Consider the following 21,740-nt stretch of genomic DNA (forward strand, 5'->3'; position numbering starts at 1 on the left):
GGAAGGGATAGGTGTAGCCGCAGCGGTCTGGGCTGCGAGCAGTTCCAGGGCCCGAGTCTGCTCCTCTGCCTGGACCAGGAGCCTCCACAGTATCTGCCGGTCTGCCTCCGCCCGGTCCTTCATCGTTGCTGCCATCTGACACAGCATCTGCCCCAGCACCATCACGTGCTGGGTTGGCAGATCTGGGTCCTGTTCGATGCTCTCCATTTGAGGAGAAAAAAAAATTTTTTTTTTTAAAGGGGTCCCACGTTTGGCTCCAGTGTGACAGGATTGTGGCCGTCACCAGTAGGTTTCCCCCCCCTAAGCACCAAGGAATGCGCAACCAGAGGGAACGTTGGTAAAATGCTTTATTTGAGCGCTCTGACCGCCGACTGTGTCTCTGCTCATGGCTCCCGATCTTCCCTCTGTCCAGCTCCTTTATGGAGACAGACTCAGATACACAAACTGTTTTGTTACAATTGTTAAGCCAGCATGTTAATACGTTTTATTTTGAAAACGTTTTATTTTGAAACAGGAAATGTCCCGAAACTTCCGGTAGCTTGTAATCAGGAAGTAAACAAGAGCATGGCTCAGAGACGCTGTTTTCATTAGTTTTGCAATCCAGTGGAATCTGCATACATCTTATACCTTTTGATAGCATCGTTGGTATGTATTGATTTGTGTTGTTGTTACTCATGATTGCAGATGATTATTTTCGTGACTGTTTAGTTTTGAGAAGTTGTATGCACATCGAGTCATTGTATTCATTATGCTCTTTGTGTGTTTTAGTTTTACTCTTTCCTGTGTCAATAAACCTGTGGACAACGGAAAAGGGTCTTCAGAGTCATGATGTCAGGAAGGAGTTTGTCTAACTGCCGAGGTGTATAACAGCACATATACTGAGGGCAGCACAGTAAAACAACGGCTTTCTAGCGGGCAAGATAACGCAGCCAGCTGACAGACGCTACTAACAACGTCATCACACGCAGCCAGTGGATGACCATCACAGCGGTTTCTAAACAGAGGTACGTCACCAGACAACGCCATGGCCGAGAAAGCAAGTTCATTAAAGACGCAGTCCCGCGCTACATGTTCCGCTTCACACTCACGTGCATCATCAATGGGGTCTGCTGCAGCAAAGGCAAGAGCAAGAGCAGAGGCAGCAAAAGCACGCATGTCCTACGCCGAAGAGGAAATGAACCTAAAGCTAGGAAAAGCTAAGCTAGAAGCCTCAATAGAAATGCTCAATTACAAGAAAGAGACAGCCGCAGCCGTAGCTGAGGCTGAAGTCCTTGAAGCTGCGGTAGATGCAAATCGTGAAAGATATTTCATGTTAAATTTGGACACCAATCCTTTGGAAGCTGCACAACGCACAGAACAATATGTGATTGACCAAGCCGAATCACAAAACACAGAAGCTCAGCTGTTTGATGATGGTGTTGTAACAGAAAGAGGCCCAAGCCCTAACTACGAAACTCCAGCTGCATCTATCAAATCTGAAGCCAACTCATTCCATCCAACCCAAGCCAATATAGCTTCCCATCATACGCATAGCCACAAAGCAGCTTTTCAACCAACTCGCCTCACCTCACAGCAGCCTTGCATCTATGAAGATGAAAATGTCAATAGGAAACGCAATGTGCGGTTTGACAACCATAATGCCACTCCTGAGCAGAGTCTTGGACCTCAAAACGGCAAAGGTCATCCTGCCCGTAAATCCTATGCCACATTTTCAAACACCAATAATGTCAACTCCAACATTAGCGACTTTGTGAGATACTTTGCTCGTCGTGAGCTTGTGGCAACAGGCCTACTTCATTTCAATGACAGACCTCAGAACTACAGAGCCTGGAAACGTTCTTTTCAGAACGCAACCAAAGGTTTAGACCTGACACCAAGCGAGGAAATGGATCTCCTGTTTAAGTGGCTCGGCAAAGAGTCAGCAGAACACGTCGAGCACATAAGAGCGATACACATCAATCGTCCAGCAGCAGGTTTGGCTATGATATGGCACAGACTTGAACAGTCTTACGGCTCCGCAGAAGTTATAGAAGATGCTTTGTTCAAACGTATCGACGCCTTTCCAAAAATAACAAACCGAGATTATTCTAAACTAATCAAGCTGAGTGATCTTTTAATGGAACTAGTCAGCCAAAGCTGAAGGAGACCTACCCGGCCTCTCTTTCCTTGATACAGCGAGAGGCGTCAACCCAATTGTACAGAAGCTCCCCTTCAGTCTGCAGGAAAAGTGGGCATCAGTTGGGGCATCCTACAAGCGGCAATATCACGTTTCATATCCCCCATTTGCCTGCTTCGTAAACTTTGTTCGCAATGAAGCTAGTGTCAAAAACGACCCACGTTTCAGCTTTGTCTCTCACTCAGACATGTCTCCCAAGACAGAAAAAACAGCTTGGAAGCCAAACAGACAGCGAGAAGTCTATGTTCACAAAACAGAGATATTTCCAAAAGCCATCTCTGATTCTAGAGAGCCTCCAACGAAATTCGAGGAATGTGACAAACTGTGTCCAATCCATAAAAAACCTCACCCTCTACGCAAATGCCGTACATTCAGAGAAAAGCACATCGAAGACCGTAAGACATTCTTAAAAGAGAATAACATCTGTTTCAAATGCTGTGCTTCATCATCACACATTGCAAGGAACTGCACATTTAATGTTAGATGTTATGAATGTAAAAGTGAAAGACACCACACAGCGCTTCACCCTGGACCTGCACCCTGGGTTGAAGGCACGGACTTGGCTCCAGAGCATGGCGGGGAGGAGGATAGCTCTCCACAACCCCATGTCACCATCAAATGTACAGATGTCTGTGGCGGAGACGTGACGGACCGATCCTGCTCTAAAGTATCCCTTGTGAAAGTGTATCCAGCCGGCCACGCTGACAAAACAGTGAAGATGTACGTGATTCTGGACGAACAGAGCAACAGATCACTAGTTCGTTCACAGTTCTTCGAAGTCTTCAATGACCAAAGTCCAAGTGCTCCTTACTCATTGAAAACGTGTGCTGGAGTAAAGGAAGCGACAGGAAGAAGAGCCAGTGGTTACATCGTGGAATCTTTGGATAGGACCGTCAGCATCCCACTACCCAGCCTCATAGAATGTGATGACATCCCAAATAACAGAGATGAGATTCCAACTCCTAATGCAGCTTTTCATCACACGCACCTAAAGTCAGTTGCACACCTCATCCCAGATATCGACCCACGGGCCCCAATTATGCTTCTCTTAGGTCGGGATATTATCAGAGTCCATAAAGTCCGCAAACAGGTCAATGGCCCACACAACCTACCTTATGCTCAGAAGTTGGATCTGGGATGGGTCATCGTGGGTAATGTATGTTTAGGCCGCGTTCACAAACCACAGACAGTCAGCACCTTCTTCACGAACACCACGGAACGGGGACGCCCTACACTCTTTGACCCGTGTCCTAACGTGTTCAATGTAAAAGAAAAATACAGTGACACCCAGGTCACAAACCACCTCCAAACACATCCTGAGGAGATATCAAACTGTGAAGTTGATAGCCTAGGATATAACATATTCAAGCAGACCAAAGATGATGACAACATGGCTCCGTCTATCCGGACATCTCCTTCATGAAAATAATGAAAGAAGGGCTAAGAAAAGATGCAAACAACAGTTGGGTAGCTCCATTACCTTTTAAATGCCTACGTCAACGGCTCCCCAATAACAGGCCACAAGCTTTAAACCGTCTCAAGTCGCTCAGGCGCAACTTTGATAGGAAGCCTGAAATGAGAGACCACTTTCTCATTTTTATGGAAAAGATGTTCAAGAATGGTCACGCTGAGTTAGCCCCTCCCTGCAGTGAGGATGAAGAACAGTGGTACTTGCCAATATTTGGTGTGTACCATCCAAGAAAACCAAAACAAATACGAGTGGTCTTGGATTCCAGCGCCCAGTACAACGGTGTGTCGCTCAACGACGTGCTGTTGACCGGGCCTGATCTGAACAACACACTGCTCGGTGTACTGATACGCTTTAGAAAGGAAGCAATTGCTTTTACAACGGACATAGAACAGATGTTCTATTGTTTTTCAGTAAGGGAAGACGATAGGAACTTCCTACGTTTTCTATGGTTCAAAGATAACGACCCCTCCAAAGACATTGTGGAGTATCGAATGACGGTCCACGTCTTTGGAAATAGTCCTTCCCCCGCAATAGCGATTCATGGACTGCACCAGTCTGTTCAGGTTAGTGAGCTCCACATCGACCCTGACGTCCAACGTTTTGTGATGCGTAACTTCTATGTCGACAACGGGTTGAAGTCTCTGCCCACAGTCGAAGCTGCCGTCAACCTGCTGAAAAAGACAAAATGTTCTCTCCAAATCAAACTTAAGGCTGCACAAAATCGCAGCAAACAACAAGGAGGTCATGGAGGCCTTCCCAGCCGAAGATCGTGCAAAAGACCTTAAAGACTTGGACCTCAATGCAGATGCGCTGCCAATGCAGCGTAGTCTTGGAATCAATTGGGACCTCCAGACCGACTGCTTCCACTTCAGCGTCTCTGATGAGATAAAACCCTACACTCGACGGGGTGTCTTGTCCACAATCAACAGCCTCTACGATCCTCTAGGATTTGCAGCGCCGGTCACAATACAAGGCAAGGCTATTCTGAGAGAACTCACAACTGAGAACGGCGACTGGGACTCACCTTTACCCCAAGAAATGGAGGAAGCATGGACATCTTGGAGATCATCTTTGAAAGAACTGTCCCAGCTTTCTATTCCCAGAGCCTACACTACAACTTCACCCACAGCAGCTGTCAGACGGGAATTGTGCGTCTTTTCTGACGCATCCACGAAAGCTATCGCCGCTGTGGCATATCTAAAAGTAACTGACGCTGCTGGAAACAACCATGTGGGATTTGTAATGGGCAAAGCCAAGCTGACCCCTCGTCCTGAACAAACAATTCCGAGACTGGAACTTTGCGCAGCAGTGCTCGGAGCTGAGTCAGCAGACTTAATCTCGTCAGAACTAGACCTTCAGCTCGATGCTACAACCTTCCACTCAGACAGCAAGGTAGTCCTTGGCTACATTTCGAATGAAATCAGGCGCTTTTATGTATATGTAAGTAACCGGGTATTACGTATCCGAAGATCCTCTCACCCAGATCAATGGCGCTACGTGTCAACAGAACAGAACCCTGCAAACCACGCTACACGTTTTGTTGTTGCAGGCCATTTGAACGACACAAACTGGCTGAGTGGACCCAAATCTCTGTACACACCGGAGACAAGTGCTACAGAGAGCACCTACGAGCTTGTAGACCCGGGTTCAGACCCAGACATTCGCCCTCTGGTGTCCACTTTGAGTACTACAACAACATCCAAGCAGCTTGGTTCTCAACGATTCTCAAAGTTCTCATCCTGGAAGTCTCTAACTCGGGCCATTATTCGTCTCATACACATAGCCCGTCTTTTCAACATGACCATGAAGAACAGCCCTTGTAAGGGCTGGCATCACTGCAAAACAGGATACACTGTTGAGGAGTCTGATCAAGCGTCGCACATCATCATTAAAGCAGTACAGGAGGAAGTCTACAGTCAAGAGATCAAATGTATCCAAAAACATGAGCAGATCCCTAAAAGTAGTCCTCTCAAAAACCTGGATCCTTTCATTGATACACACTGCCTTCTGAGAGTCGGAGGCCGCCTCTACAATGCAAACCTTGATCAGAGTGAAAAGACTCCGGTGATTATTCCTGGTAAACATCAGGTTGCAACCTTACTCATCAAGCATCACCACGAACAAATCTATCACCAAGGCCGTCTCTTTACAGAAGGGGCTGTTCGTACAGCTGGCTTTTGGATAGTTCGTGGCAAAAGAAAAGTGAGCAACATCATCCATCAGTGTGTAACCTGCAGAAGGCTTAGAGCCCCACTTACAATTCAAAAGATGGCCAGTCTTCCAGCGGATCGTTTCTCGACGGAAGCGCCTTTTACGAATGTCGGGCTTGACGTGTTCGGCCCTTGGAGTGTCTCTTCACGTAGAACAAGAGGAGGCCATTCCCACAATAAACGATGGACCGTGATCTTCACGTGTATGAGCGTACGAGCGGTTCATATTGAAGTCATAGAATCCCTTGACACATCCAGCTTCATCAACGCTAAGGCTTCTTGCTGTCTTGCGGTCCTGTCAAACACATCCGCTCAGACCGTGGCACCAACTTTGTTGGTGCTTGCAAGCAGTTGAAGATACCTTCAAACATTGACGACACAACGATAAAGACTTACCTGTCAGGCCAAGGTTGCTCTTGGACCTTTAACCCTCCGCACGCTTCACATTTTGGCGGTGCATGGGAAAGAATGATTGGTCTTGCAAGGAGAATCTTGGACTCCATGTTCCTTCATCTGAAGGACAAACTTACTCATGAGGTGCTAGTGACTTTCATGGCAGAAGTGACAGCCATTATAAATGGCAGGCCTCTTGTTCTTGACAAGATGGCGCGGCTGTGTCCAGACGCCGTCGTGGTAGCTCCGCGGAGATTGTGCGCTCTTTTAGTTTTTGTGTTTATTTTTAATATTTTCTTTGCCACAAACACATCGGCACTAACAGCATACGAACGCAGCACACTTTTGGACATAAACTTTTGCGCAAAACAAGGGTTTTTGTCCACTTTTTCCATCGATCCAGCGTGGCGGCAGAGATCGTGACGAGAACCACAACAACAACAGTGGAACCGATACTACGGGGAGACGACAAAAACATCGAGGGAAACGGAGCGAATTCGGAACAGACTGAGAGTTCAAGCCCACCGTCCACCTCTGCCCAGCATCCTTCTTGCTAACGTCCAGTCTCTGGAAAATAAGCTGGATGATGTTAGGGCAAGGATCAGATTCCAACGGGACATGAGGGACTGTAACATCTTTTGTCTGACGGAAACATGGCTGACCCGCTGGTGCGGATCGAGTCATATGCCCAACCGAGTCCTTCTCTGTTTTCCGTGCAGACAGAACGGAAGAGTCTGGTAAATCTAAGGGTGGAGGAGTTTGCTTCATGACTAACAACAAGTGGTGCAACCCCAAGGACATTAAGACTCTTTCTCGCTCCTGCTCACGAACCTGGAACATCTGACGATCTCATGCCGTCCATTCTACCTTCCCGGAGTTCAGCTCGGTCATCACCACAGCCATCTACATACCACCACAAGCGGACACCGACGTAGCACTATCGGACCTACATGATGTGTTATGTCGGCATCAGAACAAGTATCCCGACGCGGCTGTAGTGGTGGCTGGGGACTTTAATAGGCAAACCTAAAAAAGTCATGCCGAACTTTCACCAGCACATTACGTGTGCTACCAGAGGGAAAGAACGTTGGACCACTGCTATACGCCATTCAAGAGAGGCTACAAGGCTGTCTCTCTCCTCCGTTCGCAAATCGGACCATGCCGCCATTTTCCTACTACCGAGTACCAACAAAGGATAGCGGGAAGCGGTAGTGACGAGGGACGAAGCGGTGGTCTGACCAATCAGAGGCTGAGCTACAGGACGCTCTGCGTGTCGCCGACTGGGACATGATCCAATCCAGTTCCAGTGACGTCAGCGAGTTTCGGACGTAGCAATGAGCCTCATAGCAACGCTAGTGGACACCATCGCCCCACGGTAAAAGTTAGGGTCTTTCCTAACCAAAAGCCGTGGGTTGATAGATCCATCCGTGAAGCTGTGAACGCCTGCACTGCTGCCTATAACTCCGGTCTTGTATCCGGCAACATGGACGAGTACAAGGCAGCGGTCTATGGACTGAGGAGGGCGGTGAAGGAGGCCAAGAGGAGGTACCGAGACAGAGTGGAATCACAGATGGAGCAGCGCGACACCAGGCGCCTATGGCAGGGGCTACGGACTATCACAGACTACCAGAGCAGACGCCGCGCAATGGTGAGTGCCGACGCATCCCTAGCGGACGACCTGAACTCATTTTATGCACGGTTTGAGGCTAGCAACAACAGCGCTAGCTCGCCGGCTAACAACAACACCGTTAGCGTAGCCGAGGTGAGTTCTACCGCTGGGGATGAACACACACTCTGTGACCGAGCACAGTGTGAGGAGGGCTCTGTTGAGGGTGAACACCAGGAAAGCTGCAGGTCCAGATGGCATATCTGGGCGAGTACTGAAGACCTGTGCTAACCAGCTAGCTCCAGTGTTCACCACAATATTCAACCTCTCCCTGGCTGAGTCCGTGGTCCCCGCCTGCTTCAAGAGATCCACTATTGTCCCTGTGCCCAAGAATGCTTCTCCAGCATGTATGAATGACTACCGACCGTGGCCTCACCTCGGTGGTCATGAAATGCTTTGAGAGGCTGATAAAGGACTACATCTGCGCCTTCCTCCTTCCTCCATGGACCCGCTGCAGTTTGCTTATCGCCCAAACAGATCCACGGATGATGCTGTCTCCCAGGTACTGCACACCACACTCTCTCATCTGGACAGCCAGAGGGGGCTATGTGAGACTGCTGTTCATTGATTATAGTTCAGCCTTCACCACCATAGACCCCTCCAGACTGGCGGCAAGCTGATTAAGCTGGGACAGAAGACACCCCTGTGTGCTTGGATCCTGGACTTCCTGACCGCCAGGCCACAGGTGGTCAGGGTGGGCAGACACACCTCCAACCCCCTCACCCTGAACACAGGATCCCCCCAGAGTTGCGTCCTCAGCCCCCTACTGTACTCCCTGTACACACATGACTGTGTGGCCAGGTTCAGCTCCAACACCATCATCAAGTTTGCGGATGACACAGTGGTGGTGGGCCTGATCTCCGACAACGACGAGAAGGCCTACCTGGAGGAAGTTGCTGATCTGTCACTCTGGTGCCAGGACAACAATCTTGAATCATGAATGTCACCAAAACTAAGGAGCTGATTGTGGACTTTAGGAGGGTACAACAACAGAGGACGTACTCACCACTGGGGATTAACGGGACTACTGTGGAGAGGGTGAGCGGGTATAAATACCTGGGAGTCCACATCACCGAGGATCTGACATGGTCAACGAACACAGACACTCTGGTGAGAAAGGCAAGGCAGCGCCTCTACCACCTCAGGCAGCTGAGGAAATTTAAAGTTTCCCAGAGGATCCTTCAGTCCTTCTACTCTGGAGCTGTAGAGAGCGTCCTGACAGGAAGCATCACAGCCTGGTTTGGCAACTGCTCCGCTCAGGACAGGAAGGCTCTGCAGAGAGTAGTGCTCGGCTGAACGCACTATTGGAACTACACTCCCACCCTGCAGGACTTGTACACCAGGAGGTGCAGAACCAGAGCCGGCAGGATCATGAAGGATCCTCACCACCCCAACAACAGACTGTTTCAGCTGCTGCGGTCAGGCAGGCGCCTCCGTAGTCACGCTGCAAGAACAGAGAGACTGAGACGGAGTTTCTTTCCTCAGGCCATCAGGACTGTGAACTCCGACCTCACCAGGCCCCCACATAGACCCACACAACTGCCCCTCTTAGGCACACACACACACACACACACTTAGTGTAAATATTGTACTGTAAATATTGTGTTGTTTTTTATTGTAAATAGTGTGTACTTGTTGCCCTTGCACATTCCTGCTGAGCATTGCCACTTTCATTTCACTGCACACCCTGTGTGTGTATGTGACAAATAAAACATCTTGAATCTTGAATCTTGAATCCAGTGACAACTGACTTTGACGACTCATTTATACTTACTCCAGCTGCTCTTCTCACTCAAAAAGTGAATGTCCTTTCTGCTCCTACTGGAGAGTTTGGAGTTTCAGACCTCTACAAACACCAGTGGCGGCAGGTCCAGCACCTGTCCAACACCTTCTGGGACAGATGGCGAAAGCAATTTCTCCCAACACTACAGGCACGCAAGAAGTGGCAGTCCACTCATCCGAACATCAACCCAGGAAGTGTTGTTCTCCTCAAGGAAAGCCAAGTACCAAGAAATGAATGGCCACTTGGACTGGTAACGCAGACCTTCCCCAGCGAAGACGGGAAGGTGCGAAAGGTCGAGATCAAGGTCACACGAACAGGAGTGACTAAACTTTTTCTTAGGCCTGTTTCTGAGATGGTGCTTCTTCTCCCCCCAGAGGCCCATTGAAGAGAACTGTCTAGGATTTATTGAGTGGCGTGTATTCACGCCAGGCGGGGAGTGTTTTGTTACAATTGTTAAGCCAGCATGTTAATACGTTTTATTTTGAAAACGTTTTATTTTGAAACAGGAAATGTCCCGAAACTTCCGGTAGCTTGTAATCACGAAGTAAACAAGAGCATGGCTCAGACGCTGTTTTCATTAGTTTTGCAATCCAGTGGAATCTGCATACATCTTATACCTTTTGATAGCATCGTTGGTATGTATTGATTTGTGTTGTTGTTACTCATGATTGCAGACGATAATTTTCGTGACTGTTTAGTTTTGAGAAGTTTTATGCACATCGAGTCATTGTATTCATTATGCTCTTTGTGTGTTTTAGTTTGACTCTTTCCTGTGTCAATAAACCTGTGGACAACGGACAAGGGTCTTCAGAATCATGATGTCAGGAAGGAGTTTGTCTAACTGCCGAGGTGTATAACAGCACATATACTGAGGGCAGCACACAAACACTGATCGTCATCAGCTGGACTGATTACCAATCTGATTACCAATCAGTCCAGCTGATGACAATCAGACACCGTTCCCTGAACCACACCCCCGCTCCACCCACTCTGCAGCCGAGCCTACACACCCCCCGCTGCCACAATTATTTATCCAGTTGAAAGTCAGTTTTTAGACTACTTCATATATATATATATATATATATGGGACTAAATCATATTGCAAGTTAGACATAATTTATATGTTCTGGACCTTTACATGAGAAAATCCTCTCTAACTGGACCTCGTTGAACTTTAATCAAATACCCAGAACTAAACTATACATTCTGACCTTTTTTAGCCGTCCCCATTATGAACTAATTAATTTAAAAAAGCTCTGCATTGTTCGTCAAATAACTAACTGACAAATATAATTTTGGTAAATTATATTTAGGTACATAATAAGGCCTTTATCGTGTGGAGCAGTGTTATTAATGAGTGTTCTTGTCTCAGGTTTACAAACTGGATCCTCACTGGGACTGCAGGTCTGCAGGCGGCTCCACACGGTCCCCTCTCCTCTTTTTCTTTCTTCCGTTTACATCCATTTGTCTTGTTACCGGGAGGCTGCGGCAGGGACACCGTCACATCCCACACATGGCTCCCCGTGGAAACACAGCGGCGGGAGAGCAGGAAACAAGATGACATGTCAGGAATCAGGAATTATGGACAACAAGCATAAATCAGGATGTGTGAATGGAGAGAAGGAGCCAAAAGGAACATAGGAGGTGAGGAGTGATGCAGAAAGGAAAACAGGTGTTGATGGCACGAGGAAGAATGAAGACACAGAAAGAAAGAGAAAGGCCGGTGAGCTCAAGAGAGGAGAAAAGAGAAGAGACGGAGGTCTCACTTCCCCAGATGTGTGTGGGGGTGTGTGTGCGTGCGTGTGTGTGTGTGTGTGTGTGTGTGTTGGTAGTTTGGGTGAGTGCACTTGCAAAAGGGGGGAGACAGATGAGAAGCACTGACTGAAGTGACACTGCATCCCTCCTCTCATCTTCCTTAAGACTCAGGAGGCACCTCACACACACACACGCACGTACACACACACTGACTACAAACCTAGTGTCGAAAGAGAAAGTCAAAGGAAAGGAAAGTTGTTACAAAATGTCCGCTTCAGTCCACAGAGAATAATGAAGCAACAGAAACCAGCGACATGATCACCAACCGGTAGAGACTCCCAGTTCCACCGCATCCAACCAGGCTGTGGTTTCAGAGGGAGGAATTCATTCAGATGTATGATCTTTGGAGTATAGTGGGCTATGATAGGAGGGTTTTCAGTCAGCTGACATGAGCAGTTAAATGACTGACTTTTGATTACCTCGGAAGTGCACAAGAAGCTAGTATTGACGATACATGGAGTCACTCACTTCCCAACTGAAACACATTTCCCCTGGTGGTCCAAACCAACTCAGGGATAAGTGTTGGGGTTGCGTGGGTTGAGCAGGGCGGCAGGTAAAGGTGAGCAGGAGGCAGAGTATGAAGACTTGATGGAAGACTTATCCAGATGCCCCTCGGAGACCGCTGAGGTCGTCAAAAAGCTCCTGGACAACCACGCGTCAGGGCTGCGTGAGCTTGACCCTGCGACGGGACATTGTTGGGTGGTCTGGGCTGACATGCCTCTCCAATGGTGCATGGAGGTCGAGTACAGTGCCGGGTAGTTCTGGTTCTCAGTTTAAAAAGGGGGGGGGGGCCTGAGGGGGGGCTCCAATCATTGGGGTATGGTAACGAGGGTAAGCTTTATCTATGGATGCTGGAAAGTCGTGACCTTGGGAGTGTGCCCGTCCAGGCTACACGTGTTTTGTTGACCTTCAACAACGTCCCCTGGGGGGTCCTATGGGGGTTACTGCGGGAATGTGGGCTACCGGGGATGTTACTCTGAGCCATCCAGTCCAGTTTAATCAAAGTGGGAGCGCCACCCTTTCATTCATTTCATGGTTTTACAACTGGCAGGAGGCCCTCGGGATGAACTCGATGAAGAGCGTAAATACTTGGCCTTAGGGTCCCCAGGAAGAGCTGGAAAATGTCCCTGGGGAGAGGATTGGAACGGATATACTCTGCTAAGCCCGCTGCCCCCAGGACCCCGCCAGGGATAAGATGAAGATAATGTGTGGCTGAATGGATTCAAGACAGAAAGCATGACCAGGTAATACAGCGAAGTACAGGGTTCTGTTACAGTGTCTCTCAGCAGCTCCACCAACGAAGAAGAGAAAAAGAATTACAGCAACGAAGCCCTGATAACGCCGCGTATGTTAAGACCATTCTGGTGAGATAAGATTGGGAAGACCTCTTACCTCTTCTATTCATTTATCTTCTTATGTTTAGTTCGATCTAATCAGGTTAAAACGTTTGAAAACGTTTTTTTCTCCCAGTTAATTCTTTTATCCGTCCAGCTGGAGCTCAACTCCCACTGGCACACCGTGACAACTATTACAAGGACGACTCTTAGATTGTATCAGGGCCTGTTCCATCAGAACTACTCTGAGGGAGTCTATTGAAAGTTAAACTCTCAGCAAGAAGTTATTTTTTTATTTTTTTTTAAATGGATGACATCTCCGTTTCATGACATTCCCAAAAGTGAATGAATGATGAAGTGGAAAAATGACACGCAAATCTTATTTTAATTAGAAATAGAGAAGAAGTTTCAATTATTGTGGATATGACACTCATCAAAACCAGCATGGATTTCCATTGTCATGATATGTAATGATGGGAAGTTCTTGAATGTTATATCATGAAGAAAAGGGTTGAAGGGATCATTCTAAACACAATCTGTCAACAGAGGCATTGGGAATTGTAAATCAAGTTTCGACGCGTGCTTCCACACCTCCACATGTTTGTGCCTCTCTCACGACTTGGTGTGAAGGAACAGGCGCTGACCGCTCTGAGGCTGAACCCTGCAGGAGCTGGACATCACACCCTTGGTTGAATAAAAACTCCCGTGGCTGTAACACGGGAGATTTGGGACATTTGAGATTGATCTCCTGCTCGACCGAGGCAGAAGAGATGGGCCGCTGCACAGCTGTGTTTCCTTTCCCCCAATAGTTTTCTGTTTATTTAATCCTCTTGTTTAGCCTCTGTCTGCCTCTGTGTGTGTCTGTGTGTGTGTGTGTGTGTGTGTGTGTGTGTGTGTGTGTGTGTGTCTGTGGACAGTTCAGGTTGTCTGTGACTGTGTGCAGTGTAATTTAGATCAGGTGGCTGTGCCACTGGCATTGAGTCTTATCATCTGCCACACACACACACACACACACACACAAAGACACACCCAAAACATTGAATCAATACCCTCCATCTAAATGCTCTTATCCAGTTTACCCAAAGGCTTTTTGTTAGTGGTGCAGTGTGTGTGTGTGTGTGTGTGTGTGTGTGTGTGTGTGATAATTGTTCATGTATATATATTTAAAAGCATCTGTTATTCATGTGCAACTCAAACTCCTCTATTCAATCTGTCATTGAACATTATTTAATGTATGGCCTGTCGTATTTAATGTAAGTATTTTCATTCCAAAAACGACACCCCTCCAGCCCTCTCTTCACGACCCCCTCCACCCTTCTCCTTCCGGCTGATAATCATCCCTCGTTCCCTTCATTCATTTATCTCTTAATAAATCTGGGTTGTGCTCATAAATGAAACAGTTCTTACTTGTTGTGAAACCCCATTGTCTGTTATTTTAACGTGTTATAAGATAGCTTTTAGTTAGCTCCAATGGCGTTATACTGTATTACTACAGTGGCGTGCCGTGGGCCTGGGCCTTCAGTGAGGTCCTACACAGTCCCACCCGAATTAATCCACCTCGTATTACTTTCATTATGATGCCATGGCTCTAGACACTATACAGTTAGACAGAGACGCAGTATAACCAGGCGTTGCGTCACCTTGAAATTGACATTTTTATTCAGAGAATTGCAGGGGAAGAGTGAAATACAGTACAGTTCAACTAATAGGAAAGAACATACTCGAGTGCAACAGAGTTATATTAATATTCTTCTTCTATCCATTTCTGGTCCACAAACTTTGAGCTTTAAGTCCAACTTTTTTTTCCAGTGTGTTCAGTAAACAGCGCATTGTCACCCAGAGCAGTTTCACCGTGATGATGAAGATGAAAGTTCCTGTTTACCCAAACACATGACACAATTAATGAGTCTTTTCAATATGTCCCTCTTGTTCTTCACCTTTTCATTGTGCAGCTCCGTTGCCCTGCGCGCTTGTTCGTTGATCTGTAGATCCACTCGGGTGTCCCCAGAAGTTTTCAAAAGCACCGATGCTTGCAAGTGCCGAGCCGTACCTTTGTCTCGTTGCTGCCTTGGTTAGACAACTCAAGTTTGCAAAGCCAGTGTGACTCCCAACACCAAATCGATCACTTGCAAATAACAGGCATTCCCAGCAGTCCGGTGTGCAGAGCTTCTCGGAGCCTGAGCGCCATTGGTAGTGCTCGTAGTTGGAACTTTGAAAGTGGCGAACGAACCTCTTCCCCGTCTGTGACGGGCTTTTCACGGCGCCGTCTAAAGTTCGTCTTGTGTTGAGAATGTAGATGTTCTTTATTTTCTGTAATGCAATCGAACAAAAATGTCATGCATGGATTCATTACAAATCAACTGGCAAAGCCTTTTATTCTTTTTAATATTGCTGACAGCTTAAGAAAACTCAAATATCCTATCTCTAAATATTAGAATATCATGAAAAAGTATACTAGTAGGGTATTAAACAAATCACTTGAATTGTCTAATTACCTCGAAACACCTGCAAGGGTTTCCTGAGCCTTGACAAACACTCAGCTGTTATAAATCTTTTTTTTACTTGGTCTGAGGAAATATTAAAATTTTAATTTGAGATAGGATTTTAGAGTTTTTCAGCTGTTGTAAGCCATAATCAGCAATATTAAAAGAATAAAAGGCTTGATTTATTGAATCCAGAATGTTTTGATTTGTAATATACAGAAAATAAAGAACTTTATCACAATATTCTAATTTTCTGAGACAGTCCTGTATTCTCCTCCTTCCGCCATTGTGGGTTGAAAAAACAGCTTAGCTTAGTAGTCAATTATATCAAATTCAGTTTCCTAGTTCTGAGGTTCTGCATATACCTGCCCATAGGACCCGCCTCTCAATATTGGTAATCCAATCAAAAGACGTGCAGCACTCCGCCTGCTAGCTGGCTCCTGTGCCGGTTCCGGGGCCAGCTAGCTGGCCTTCAGGAGCCAACTCTAAAGCTGATTGGTTGACACAAAATGTTCATTCCCATTCACTTTGAGATACCAGCGCCCGCAATGTTGATTCAATGTTGGGCAGATTTGAGCCCCCTGGCAACACACGATGGCTGAATATGATTGGATAAGAGATCTAACATAAAGACCAGCCCTCCAAATCTCAACCTGGGGCTGGCAGCAGTGCAACCAAGAGGAACGCTATGAAATGAAGAGTATAACTCTTACTCTGGGGAATAATTAAATACATATTTGTGGGAACATTTATTTAAAAAACAAATTATATTCTGATGATGTTTAGGCCAGCAGAGAAGGCCTTGCTGGCCCTGACGGCCCGCCACTGTATTACTATAATTCTGGAAAAATCACATTCATGGAGATTACAGAACATGTTTCTTGAAAATGTTTTAAAATTATACACCTATTTGTGTATGTTTGTACTTAAAGTGACAGTGTTGTATTTTTTGCCATTTCCTTGTGCAGTTATTACATTTCATGTTGAATATGTGAATATATTTTGTGCAAAGCAGAAACAGTGCTGAATGTACTGAAGACAAAACAACACAAGTTACTGAGGCCGTAATACTTCAATACATTGTGTGACATTGTTATCAGCCTGCTGCCCTCTGGGATCTGCATCAAGGCCTCAACCGCATCCTGCAGGAGTGAGTCCATGCAGTTTATCGTTTAAACACTATCTGAGGGGAGTTCCAGGGAAGTGTTGTTGTTGATTTAGTTTTGCATTGCCTCGCTGAAGGGGAGGACGGGGTAAGATGAGAAGTCACAACAGAATCAGACATTTCTCTCCATCTGTCGTGGACGTGAGCTCATGGATACTTCATATTTTATGCTGAAAGATTAAACTGTGTGCTCGTCTCTCTCCAGTTGAAGTCTGTCGGAGGTCTGGCTCGGTCTCTTATGATGTCAAGAAATAAACAAGAGAGTGAGACGTTTAAAACCGGTACTAGAAAGTATGGTGTGTGGCCAGGGAAAGTACAGGGGTCTCATCTCATGCCATGCAGTACTCACAGTGAACCACTAGGTTACACAATATCTGGTTTCTTTGATTTAAAAAAAGGAAGAGTGCTACACCTCCTTTTGGTTGACACAGAATATCACTTTACACATGGAAACAGACCTGAGGCTTATTTACCAGCCATTAACTTTAGTAATTGTGTGTTGGGCTCTTTGCGCCGCCAAAACGCAGGTAACCCACACTCAATGCGGTGCCTGAACACATCGTGTGAAGCCACTGAGGAACTAGCGGGGTAGCGTTAGTTTCTTCTACTTTGATTGCAAACTGCAACGGTCTGAGTTACCGTCTGCGGTGCGTTCGGAGTCTGATGGGAACGCCAGTAGGAAGTCAGTCGGATGGATCCTCATGAACACATCATCCCAGAGGACAGGCCGGTCATCAGGGGTCATCCTCTGGGGTCATATCACACATTGCCTGACTCGTGGACATGCCACTAGCATGGCTGAACAACTGTTTATCTCGTGAATATGCAGAAGGGACACAGCTGATCTTCTTCTTGGCTCCGGTGCCTCCCGTCCTCCTGTGTGTGCGTTTGTGTGCGATTAGAAGACACAGGGAGTGTGTGTTTGTTCTGCCTTCTGCTGTCACGCAACTCTTTGATCAATCACTGTGCCGGGTGACAGTTTCCATGACAGCCAGTCACATGATCACAGAGCACACCACAGGTGTGTGTGTGTCAGCACTGAAACCATCCAGTGTGACCTTGTACTGTACCCCCCCCCCCCCACACACACACACACACACAAACATACACACACAAAAACATACACACACACACACACAGTTCTGCTGTTGTCATTCTTCTTCAAAACGGAATTCATGCGTGTGTGTGTGTGTGTGTGTGTGTGTGTGGGAGAGAGAGAGATTATTGCTTGAGGTGGAGCTCTTTGATTTGTCTGGAAGCCATATTGTTTCATTGTTTAGTCGGTCGGTCAGTGTGCGGCTGAGGATCAACTTGGGTTATTAGCTTGCGATCAATCAGGCTTTCCTCTCTACTGATCCTCTTCCACCACACACACACACACACAAACACACACACCTAATATCAGAGAAAGAGGAAGGGATTGTGGAGAAGCTGAAGGAGAGAAGCACAGCAATGAGGAAAGGAGGTCTCAACCTTTCTGTTTGCCTCTGCATTGATCTCTGCCTCACCTTAACACTAAGGTCAGCCCACACACACACACACACACACACACAAACAGATTTTCTGAGGCCCTGGCTTCGACCGCCTGACTAAACAAATTATACCCAGATCACTGCAAGGCTCAAGAGACACACACACACACACACACACACACTCAGTGGAAGACTTTGAGCACAGAGTTTAGAGTTTAACAGATTAAAACGCACCAACAGTGCTGATTGCTGTGTGACGGTGTGCAAAAGGACCAACATAACAAACAAACACACACATTTAACAATGCACAGAAGTTCTCTACTGGCAGAGACAGATGAAGTGAAGTGTGTGTGTGTGTGTGTGTCTCCTCGTACTTCTGCTGTGTCAGCACCTTAGACAGACAGCGCTGTTGTTGTGTACCCACAGAGGAAATAAAATAACAGCCCACATCTTTTCAACCCACAGACAGCTCTCTCTCTATCTCTCTCTCTATCTCTCTCTCTTGCTACCTTCCCACTTTTGTTCCCACTTTCTTGATTATTCCTTTTTTCGTCTTAATTTCCTTTCTTGCTGCTCCTCCTCAACATGTAGCCGTCTTTGCCTTTTCTTCTTTACTTCTACTGCTTCTCCACATTCAAATAATATATTTAAAGACATAAGCTCTTGAAGGAAATCAATAAATAAAAATGTCTGTTTGTTGCATATTTACTTGTCAACATTCTGTTTAGATGGGTCAGCATGGCATGAGACACAGATAATACAAGTTATTCATTTCTGATCGACCTGGCCTTTAAAAAAGAAGAATAACAATGTTTTTTTTTGTGTGTGCAGATATTCAAACATAAATGTGTGACACCACAATTCATAGTGGCTTTTTTATTGAATTATATTATTACGTTATATTTATTTATACATATATTTTATTTTATTATATTTTTAGGATAAAAAATAAATTATTACGATTGAGAAAAAATGGGAAACCCCGTAGAACAATATAAAGACCAGTGGTTGACACAAACATGATACAATGGGAAAAGAAAACTGGTTGACAGAGGAAGAGGAGGTTGATTATTTGGCCAGATGAAGGATCAATGGATGAAGCAACAGAAGACGGGCAAAGGCAAGATGGAACAGATGGATGGAGGACATGAGCGGTGATGGTGCCAACCAGATTTAAAACCAGATCAGACGGAGCCCCACACTGCGGGTTTCTGTTTAAATTGGCCAGTGCACATCTGAGAGGACTAAATCAATCACACGGAACTCATGGCCATGCTCAGTGCTCCATGTTCTGACCGCCCTCTGCGTGACGCCTTCATCCTGCAGTCTGAGGTGCAATGCTGCCACCTGGCGGCCTTTTACATGTTTACAATCACCAGCTGGTTAATCCTCACTTCCTCCACTAGCCTCCTGGATCGTAATGTGTGTGTGTGTGTGTGTGCGTGTGCGTGTGTGCGTGTGCGTGTGTGTTGTCCTAATCATCGGCTGTAATCTTGTTTTTTATCTGTTCAATAATTTCCTGGAACTTAACTGATGTGAAGACATCTGGGTGAAGATGTGAGACATTGTGCTTTAAATAGAAGTGTGTGATGTTCGGCCTCCCACGGATCCATTCGTTAGAAACATCTCATTAATGGATCAAAACCATTCATACAAACTCTATTTTATGCAGTCAGGTGTATACTAACCTTCTGATACGGGATATAAATAAAGGGCCATTTCTACAACCTCCTTAATGTATATTTTGTGGAACCTTTGTGGAACACAACTGCACCGTGGAGGTTGTTTCCACTGAAAACATGCAGGATCCTGGAATAAATGGAACAAATGGATCACTGCTGTATTTACATTCGACAGAAGGCAAAACATTAATGAAAATGCTGCTGCAGAACTGACGGATGCGTAAATAAGCAAAAGTTAGCTAACGCGCTCCCGTAGCGACGCTGGTTCACAGCTTGTTTCCACCGCCCTCTAGTGGTCAGACCAACGCGATAGATGATTGCAGGTTTATGGCGATGTTTTCTAGTTGTTTATAAAGATGCAATGTTATTTTTTCATTTCATAAATTGACATATTGTCTCGATGAAGTTGTTGCAATATATGTCTGAGTGCAGGACGAGGCCAAGGTGTTTGTATTATCTTGCTTTTACTTTTGACAGAGTGCGACTCCGATCCTCCGATCCCCGACTCCGATCACTCAGGGGATCGGCGGTTCGATCCCCGCTCACGGCCCGCCCTCGTCCGTGTGTCCTTGAGAAAGTCGCCTAACCCCAAGCTGCTACCCGTAGCTGTGTCTGCGGCGTCTGAATGTAAGTCACCACTTAATGCATGTGGGACGTCGTTCTGTGTCGCATGTCTCCATGTAGGTTTGCGTTAGAGGTGAAGGAACAACACACACACACACACACGCACACCGTCTAATTGGCAGATGGGGATCCTCTTTCTTGGGATGGCATGTGGAGTCAAACTGATGATGTTTAGGTTTCGTAAAGACTTCACATGTCGGATATGTCATCACTCATCATGTTATAATGACTTTGCAAAGTAGCAACGGAGAGCAGCGAACCACGGGCTACGCTCAAGCAGAGTGTCCAGAGATCAGCGTGGACAGCCTGGACTTCACAAAGAAGATCCTCCACACAGACATAACCTGACAGCTGTGGCAGCCACCAACAACGTGTACATTGTCAAGAAGATGTGGGGCTCCAGAGGATAGGGCTCCTACCGTGCCTGTGTCGTTTAGCCTACTCCTTGTCTCTCTGGATAAGTTAACTTAAGAAGACGTCTTTCATTGCCACATGGAGAGCTCAGGTTTGTTGTTGTGAACTTCTCCCGCTGCACCATGGAGAGCATCCTCCGTCCGGTCTGGGAACTCCTCCAGACGTCAAACAGCCCGAGCGGTACTTCGCTCCCTGACTGAGTCCATCCATCTCAGGCGCTGCCTGTGGCGGGCTCCTCGTCAGGGACCCCACCCACCCCGCCACAGACCAGTTGCCCTCCTTCCCTCTGGGAGGCGCTACAGGAGCCTCTGGAGGACCAGCTGTCTCAGGAACAGTTTGTCCCCCTCAGCTGTCAACCACGTCAGGGCCCCTCTCCTCCCTCCGTCATCGCCACCCTCCCCCACACCCTCCCCAAATCACACTTGCACCTTCAATTGACTGTTTATGCTTACTGTTTATGCTTTATACATATCCACTGTATATTGGACTCTTTTGTATATACATGCTCTCTTTGCACTGCTGGTCAGATGCTAACCCACATTGCGTTGCTTCCGTACCTTTACTCTGTCAATGACAATAACGTTTCATTTGAATCTGTTACCCCCCCCCCCCCCCCTGTTTGATCCAGAGAATAGCTGCTACATGTATTATTACCTGGTTATTGATATAGCATCAATAATTTTATAACTGGCCATGTGATGAACATGAACCCTACTTTCACCCAATGTTGCCTGGGTGACATGTTCCCTTGTAATGTGTATTAATCCACTTCTGAAAGTAGTCCCCTCCGTAACCCTGTCATAGTGACATTTGCTGAAATATACTGGTCCCAAGCATTCTAGAAAATCATTTTGCCTTTTTGAAAAATGAAACAATATAACTGACATTCTTTAAAGTAACATTATGTAACAATTGTACCTTAAAATAACAGCTTGAAAAAAATGGTGCCGATACAATGACTTTTAATATGGCGATTTGCGTCTCCGCCATTGCCATCGGGGGTCTGTGGGGAAATAACTCCGCTATGTAGGATTCTGGAGCCGCCCGCTCC

The 21,740-nt window shown here is 46.5% G+C and overlaps 1 protein-coding gene across 1 annotated transcript; it reads left to right on the forward strand.

Moving 5' to 3' along the window:
* The first annotated feature begins 295 nt into the window (after window positions 1-295).
* On the forward strand, window positions 296-2,183 carry LOC130195510 (uncharacterized). Its single transcript, XM_056417092.1, has 2 exons — window positions 296-645; window positions 769-2,183. Exon 2 carries the CDS (start codon window positions 1,025-1,027, stop codon window positions 2,138-2,140), a length of 1,116 nt encoding a protein of 371 aa, XP_056273067.1. The 5' UTR covers window positions 296-645; window positions 769-1,024; the 3' UTR covers window positions 2,141-2,183.
* Window positions 2,184-21,740: the final 19,557 nt, after the last annotated feature.

Source organism: Pseudoliparis swirei, chromosome 6 (genome assembly GCF_029220125.1).
Source record: "Pseudoliparis swirei isolate HS2019 ecotype Mariana Trench chromosome 6, NWPU_hadal_v1, whole genome shotgun sequence".
Classification (NCBI taxonomy): Eukaryota; Metazoa; Chordata; class Actinopteri; order Perciformes; family Liparidae; genus Pseudoliparis; species Pseudoliparis swirei.

Coding starts and splice junctions, on each gene's coding strand:
- LOC130195510 (XM_056417092.1), top strand. CDS start 1,025: ATGGCCGAGAAAGCAAGTTCATTAAAGACGCAGTCCCGCGCTACATGT.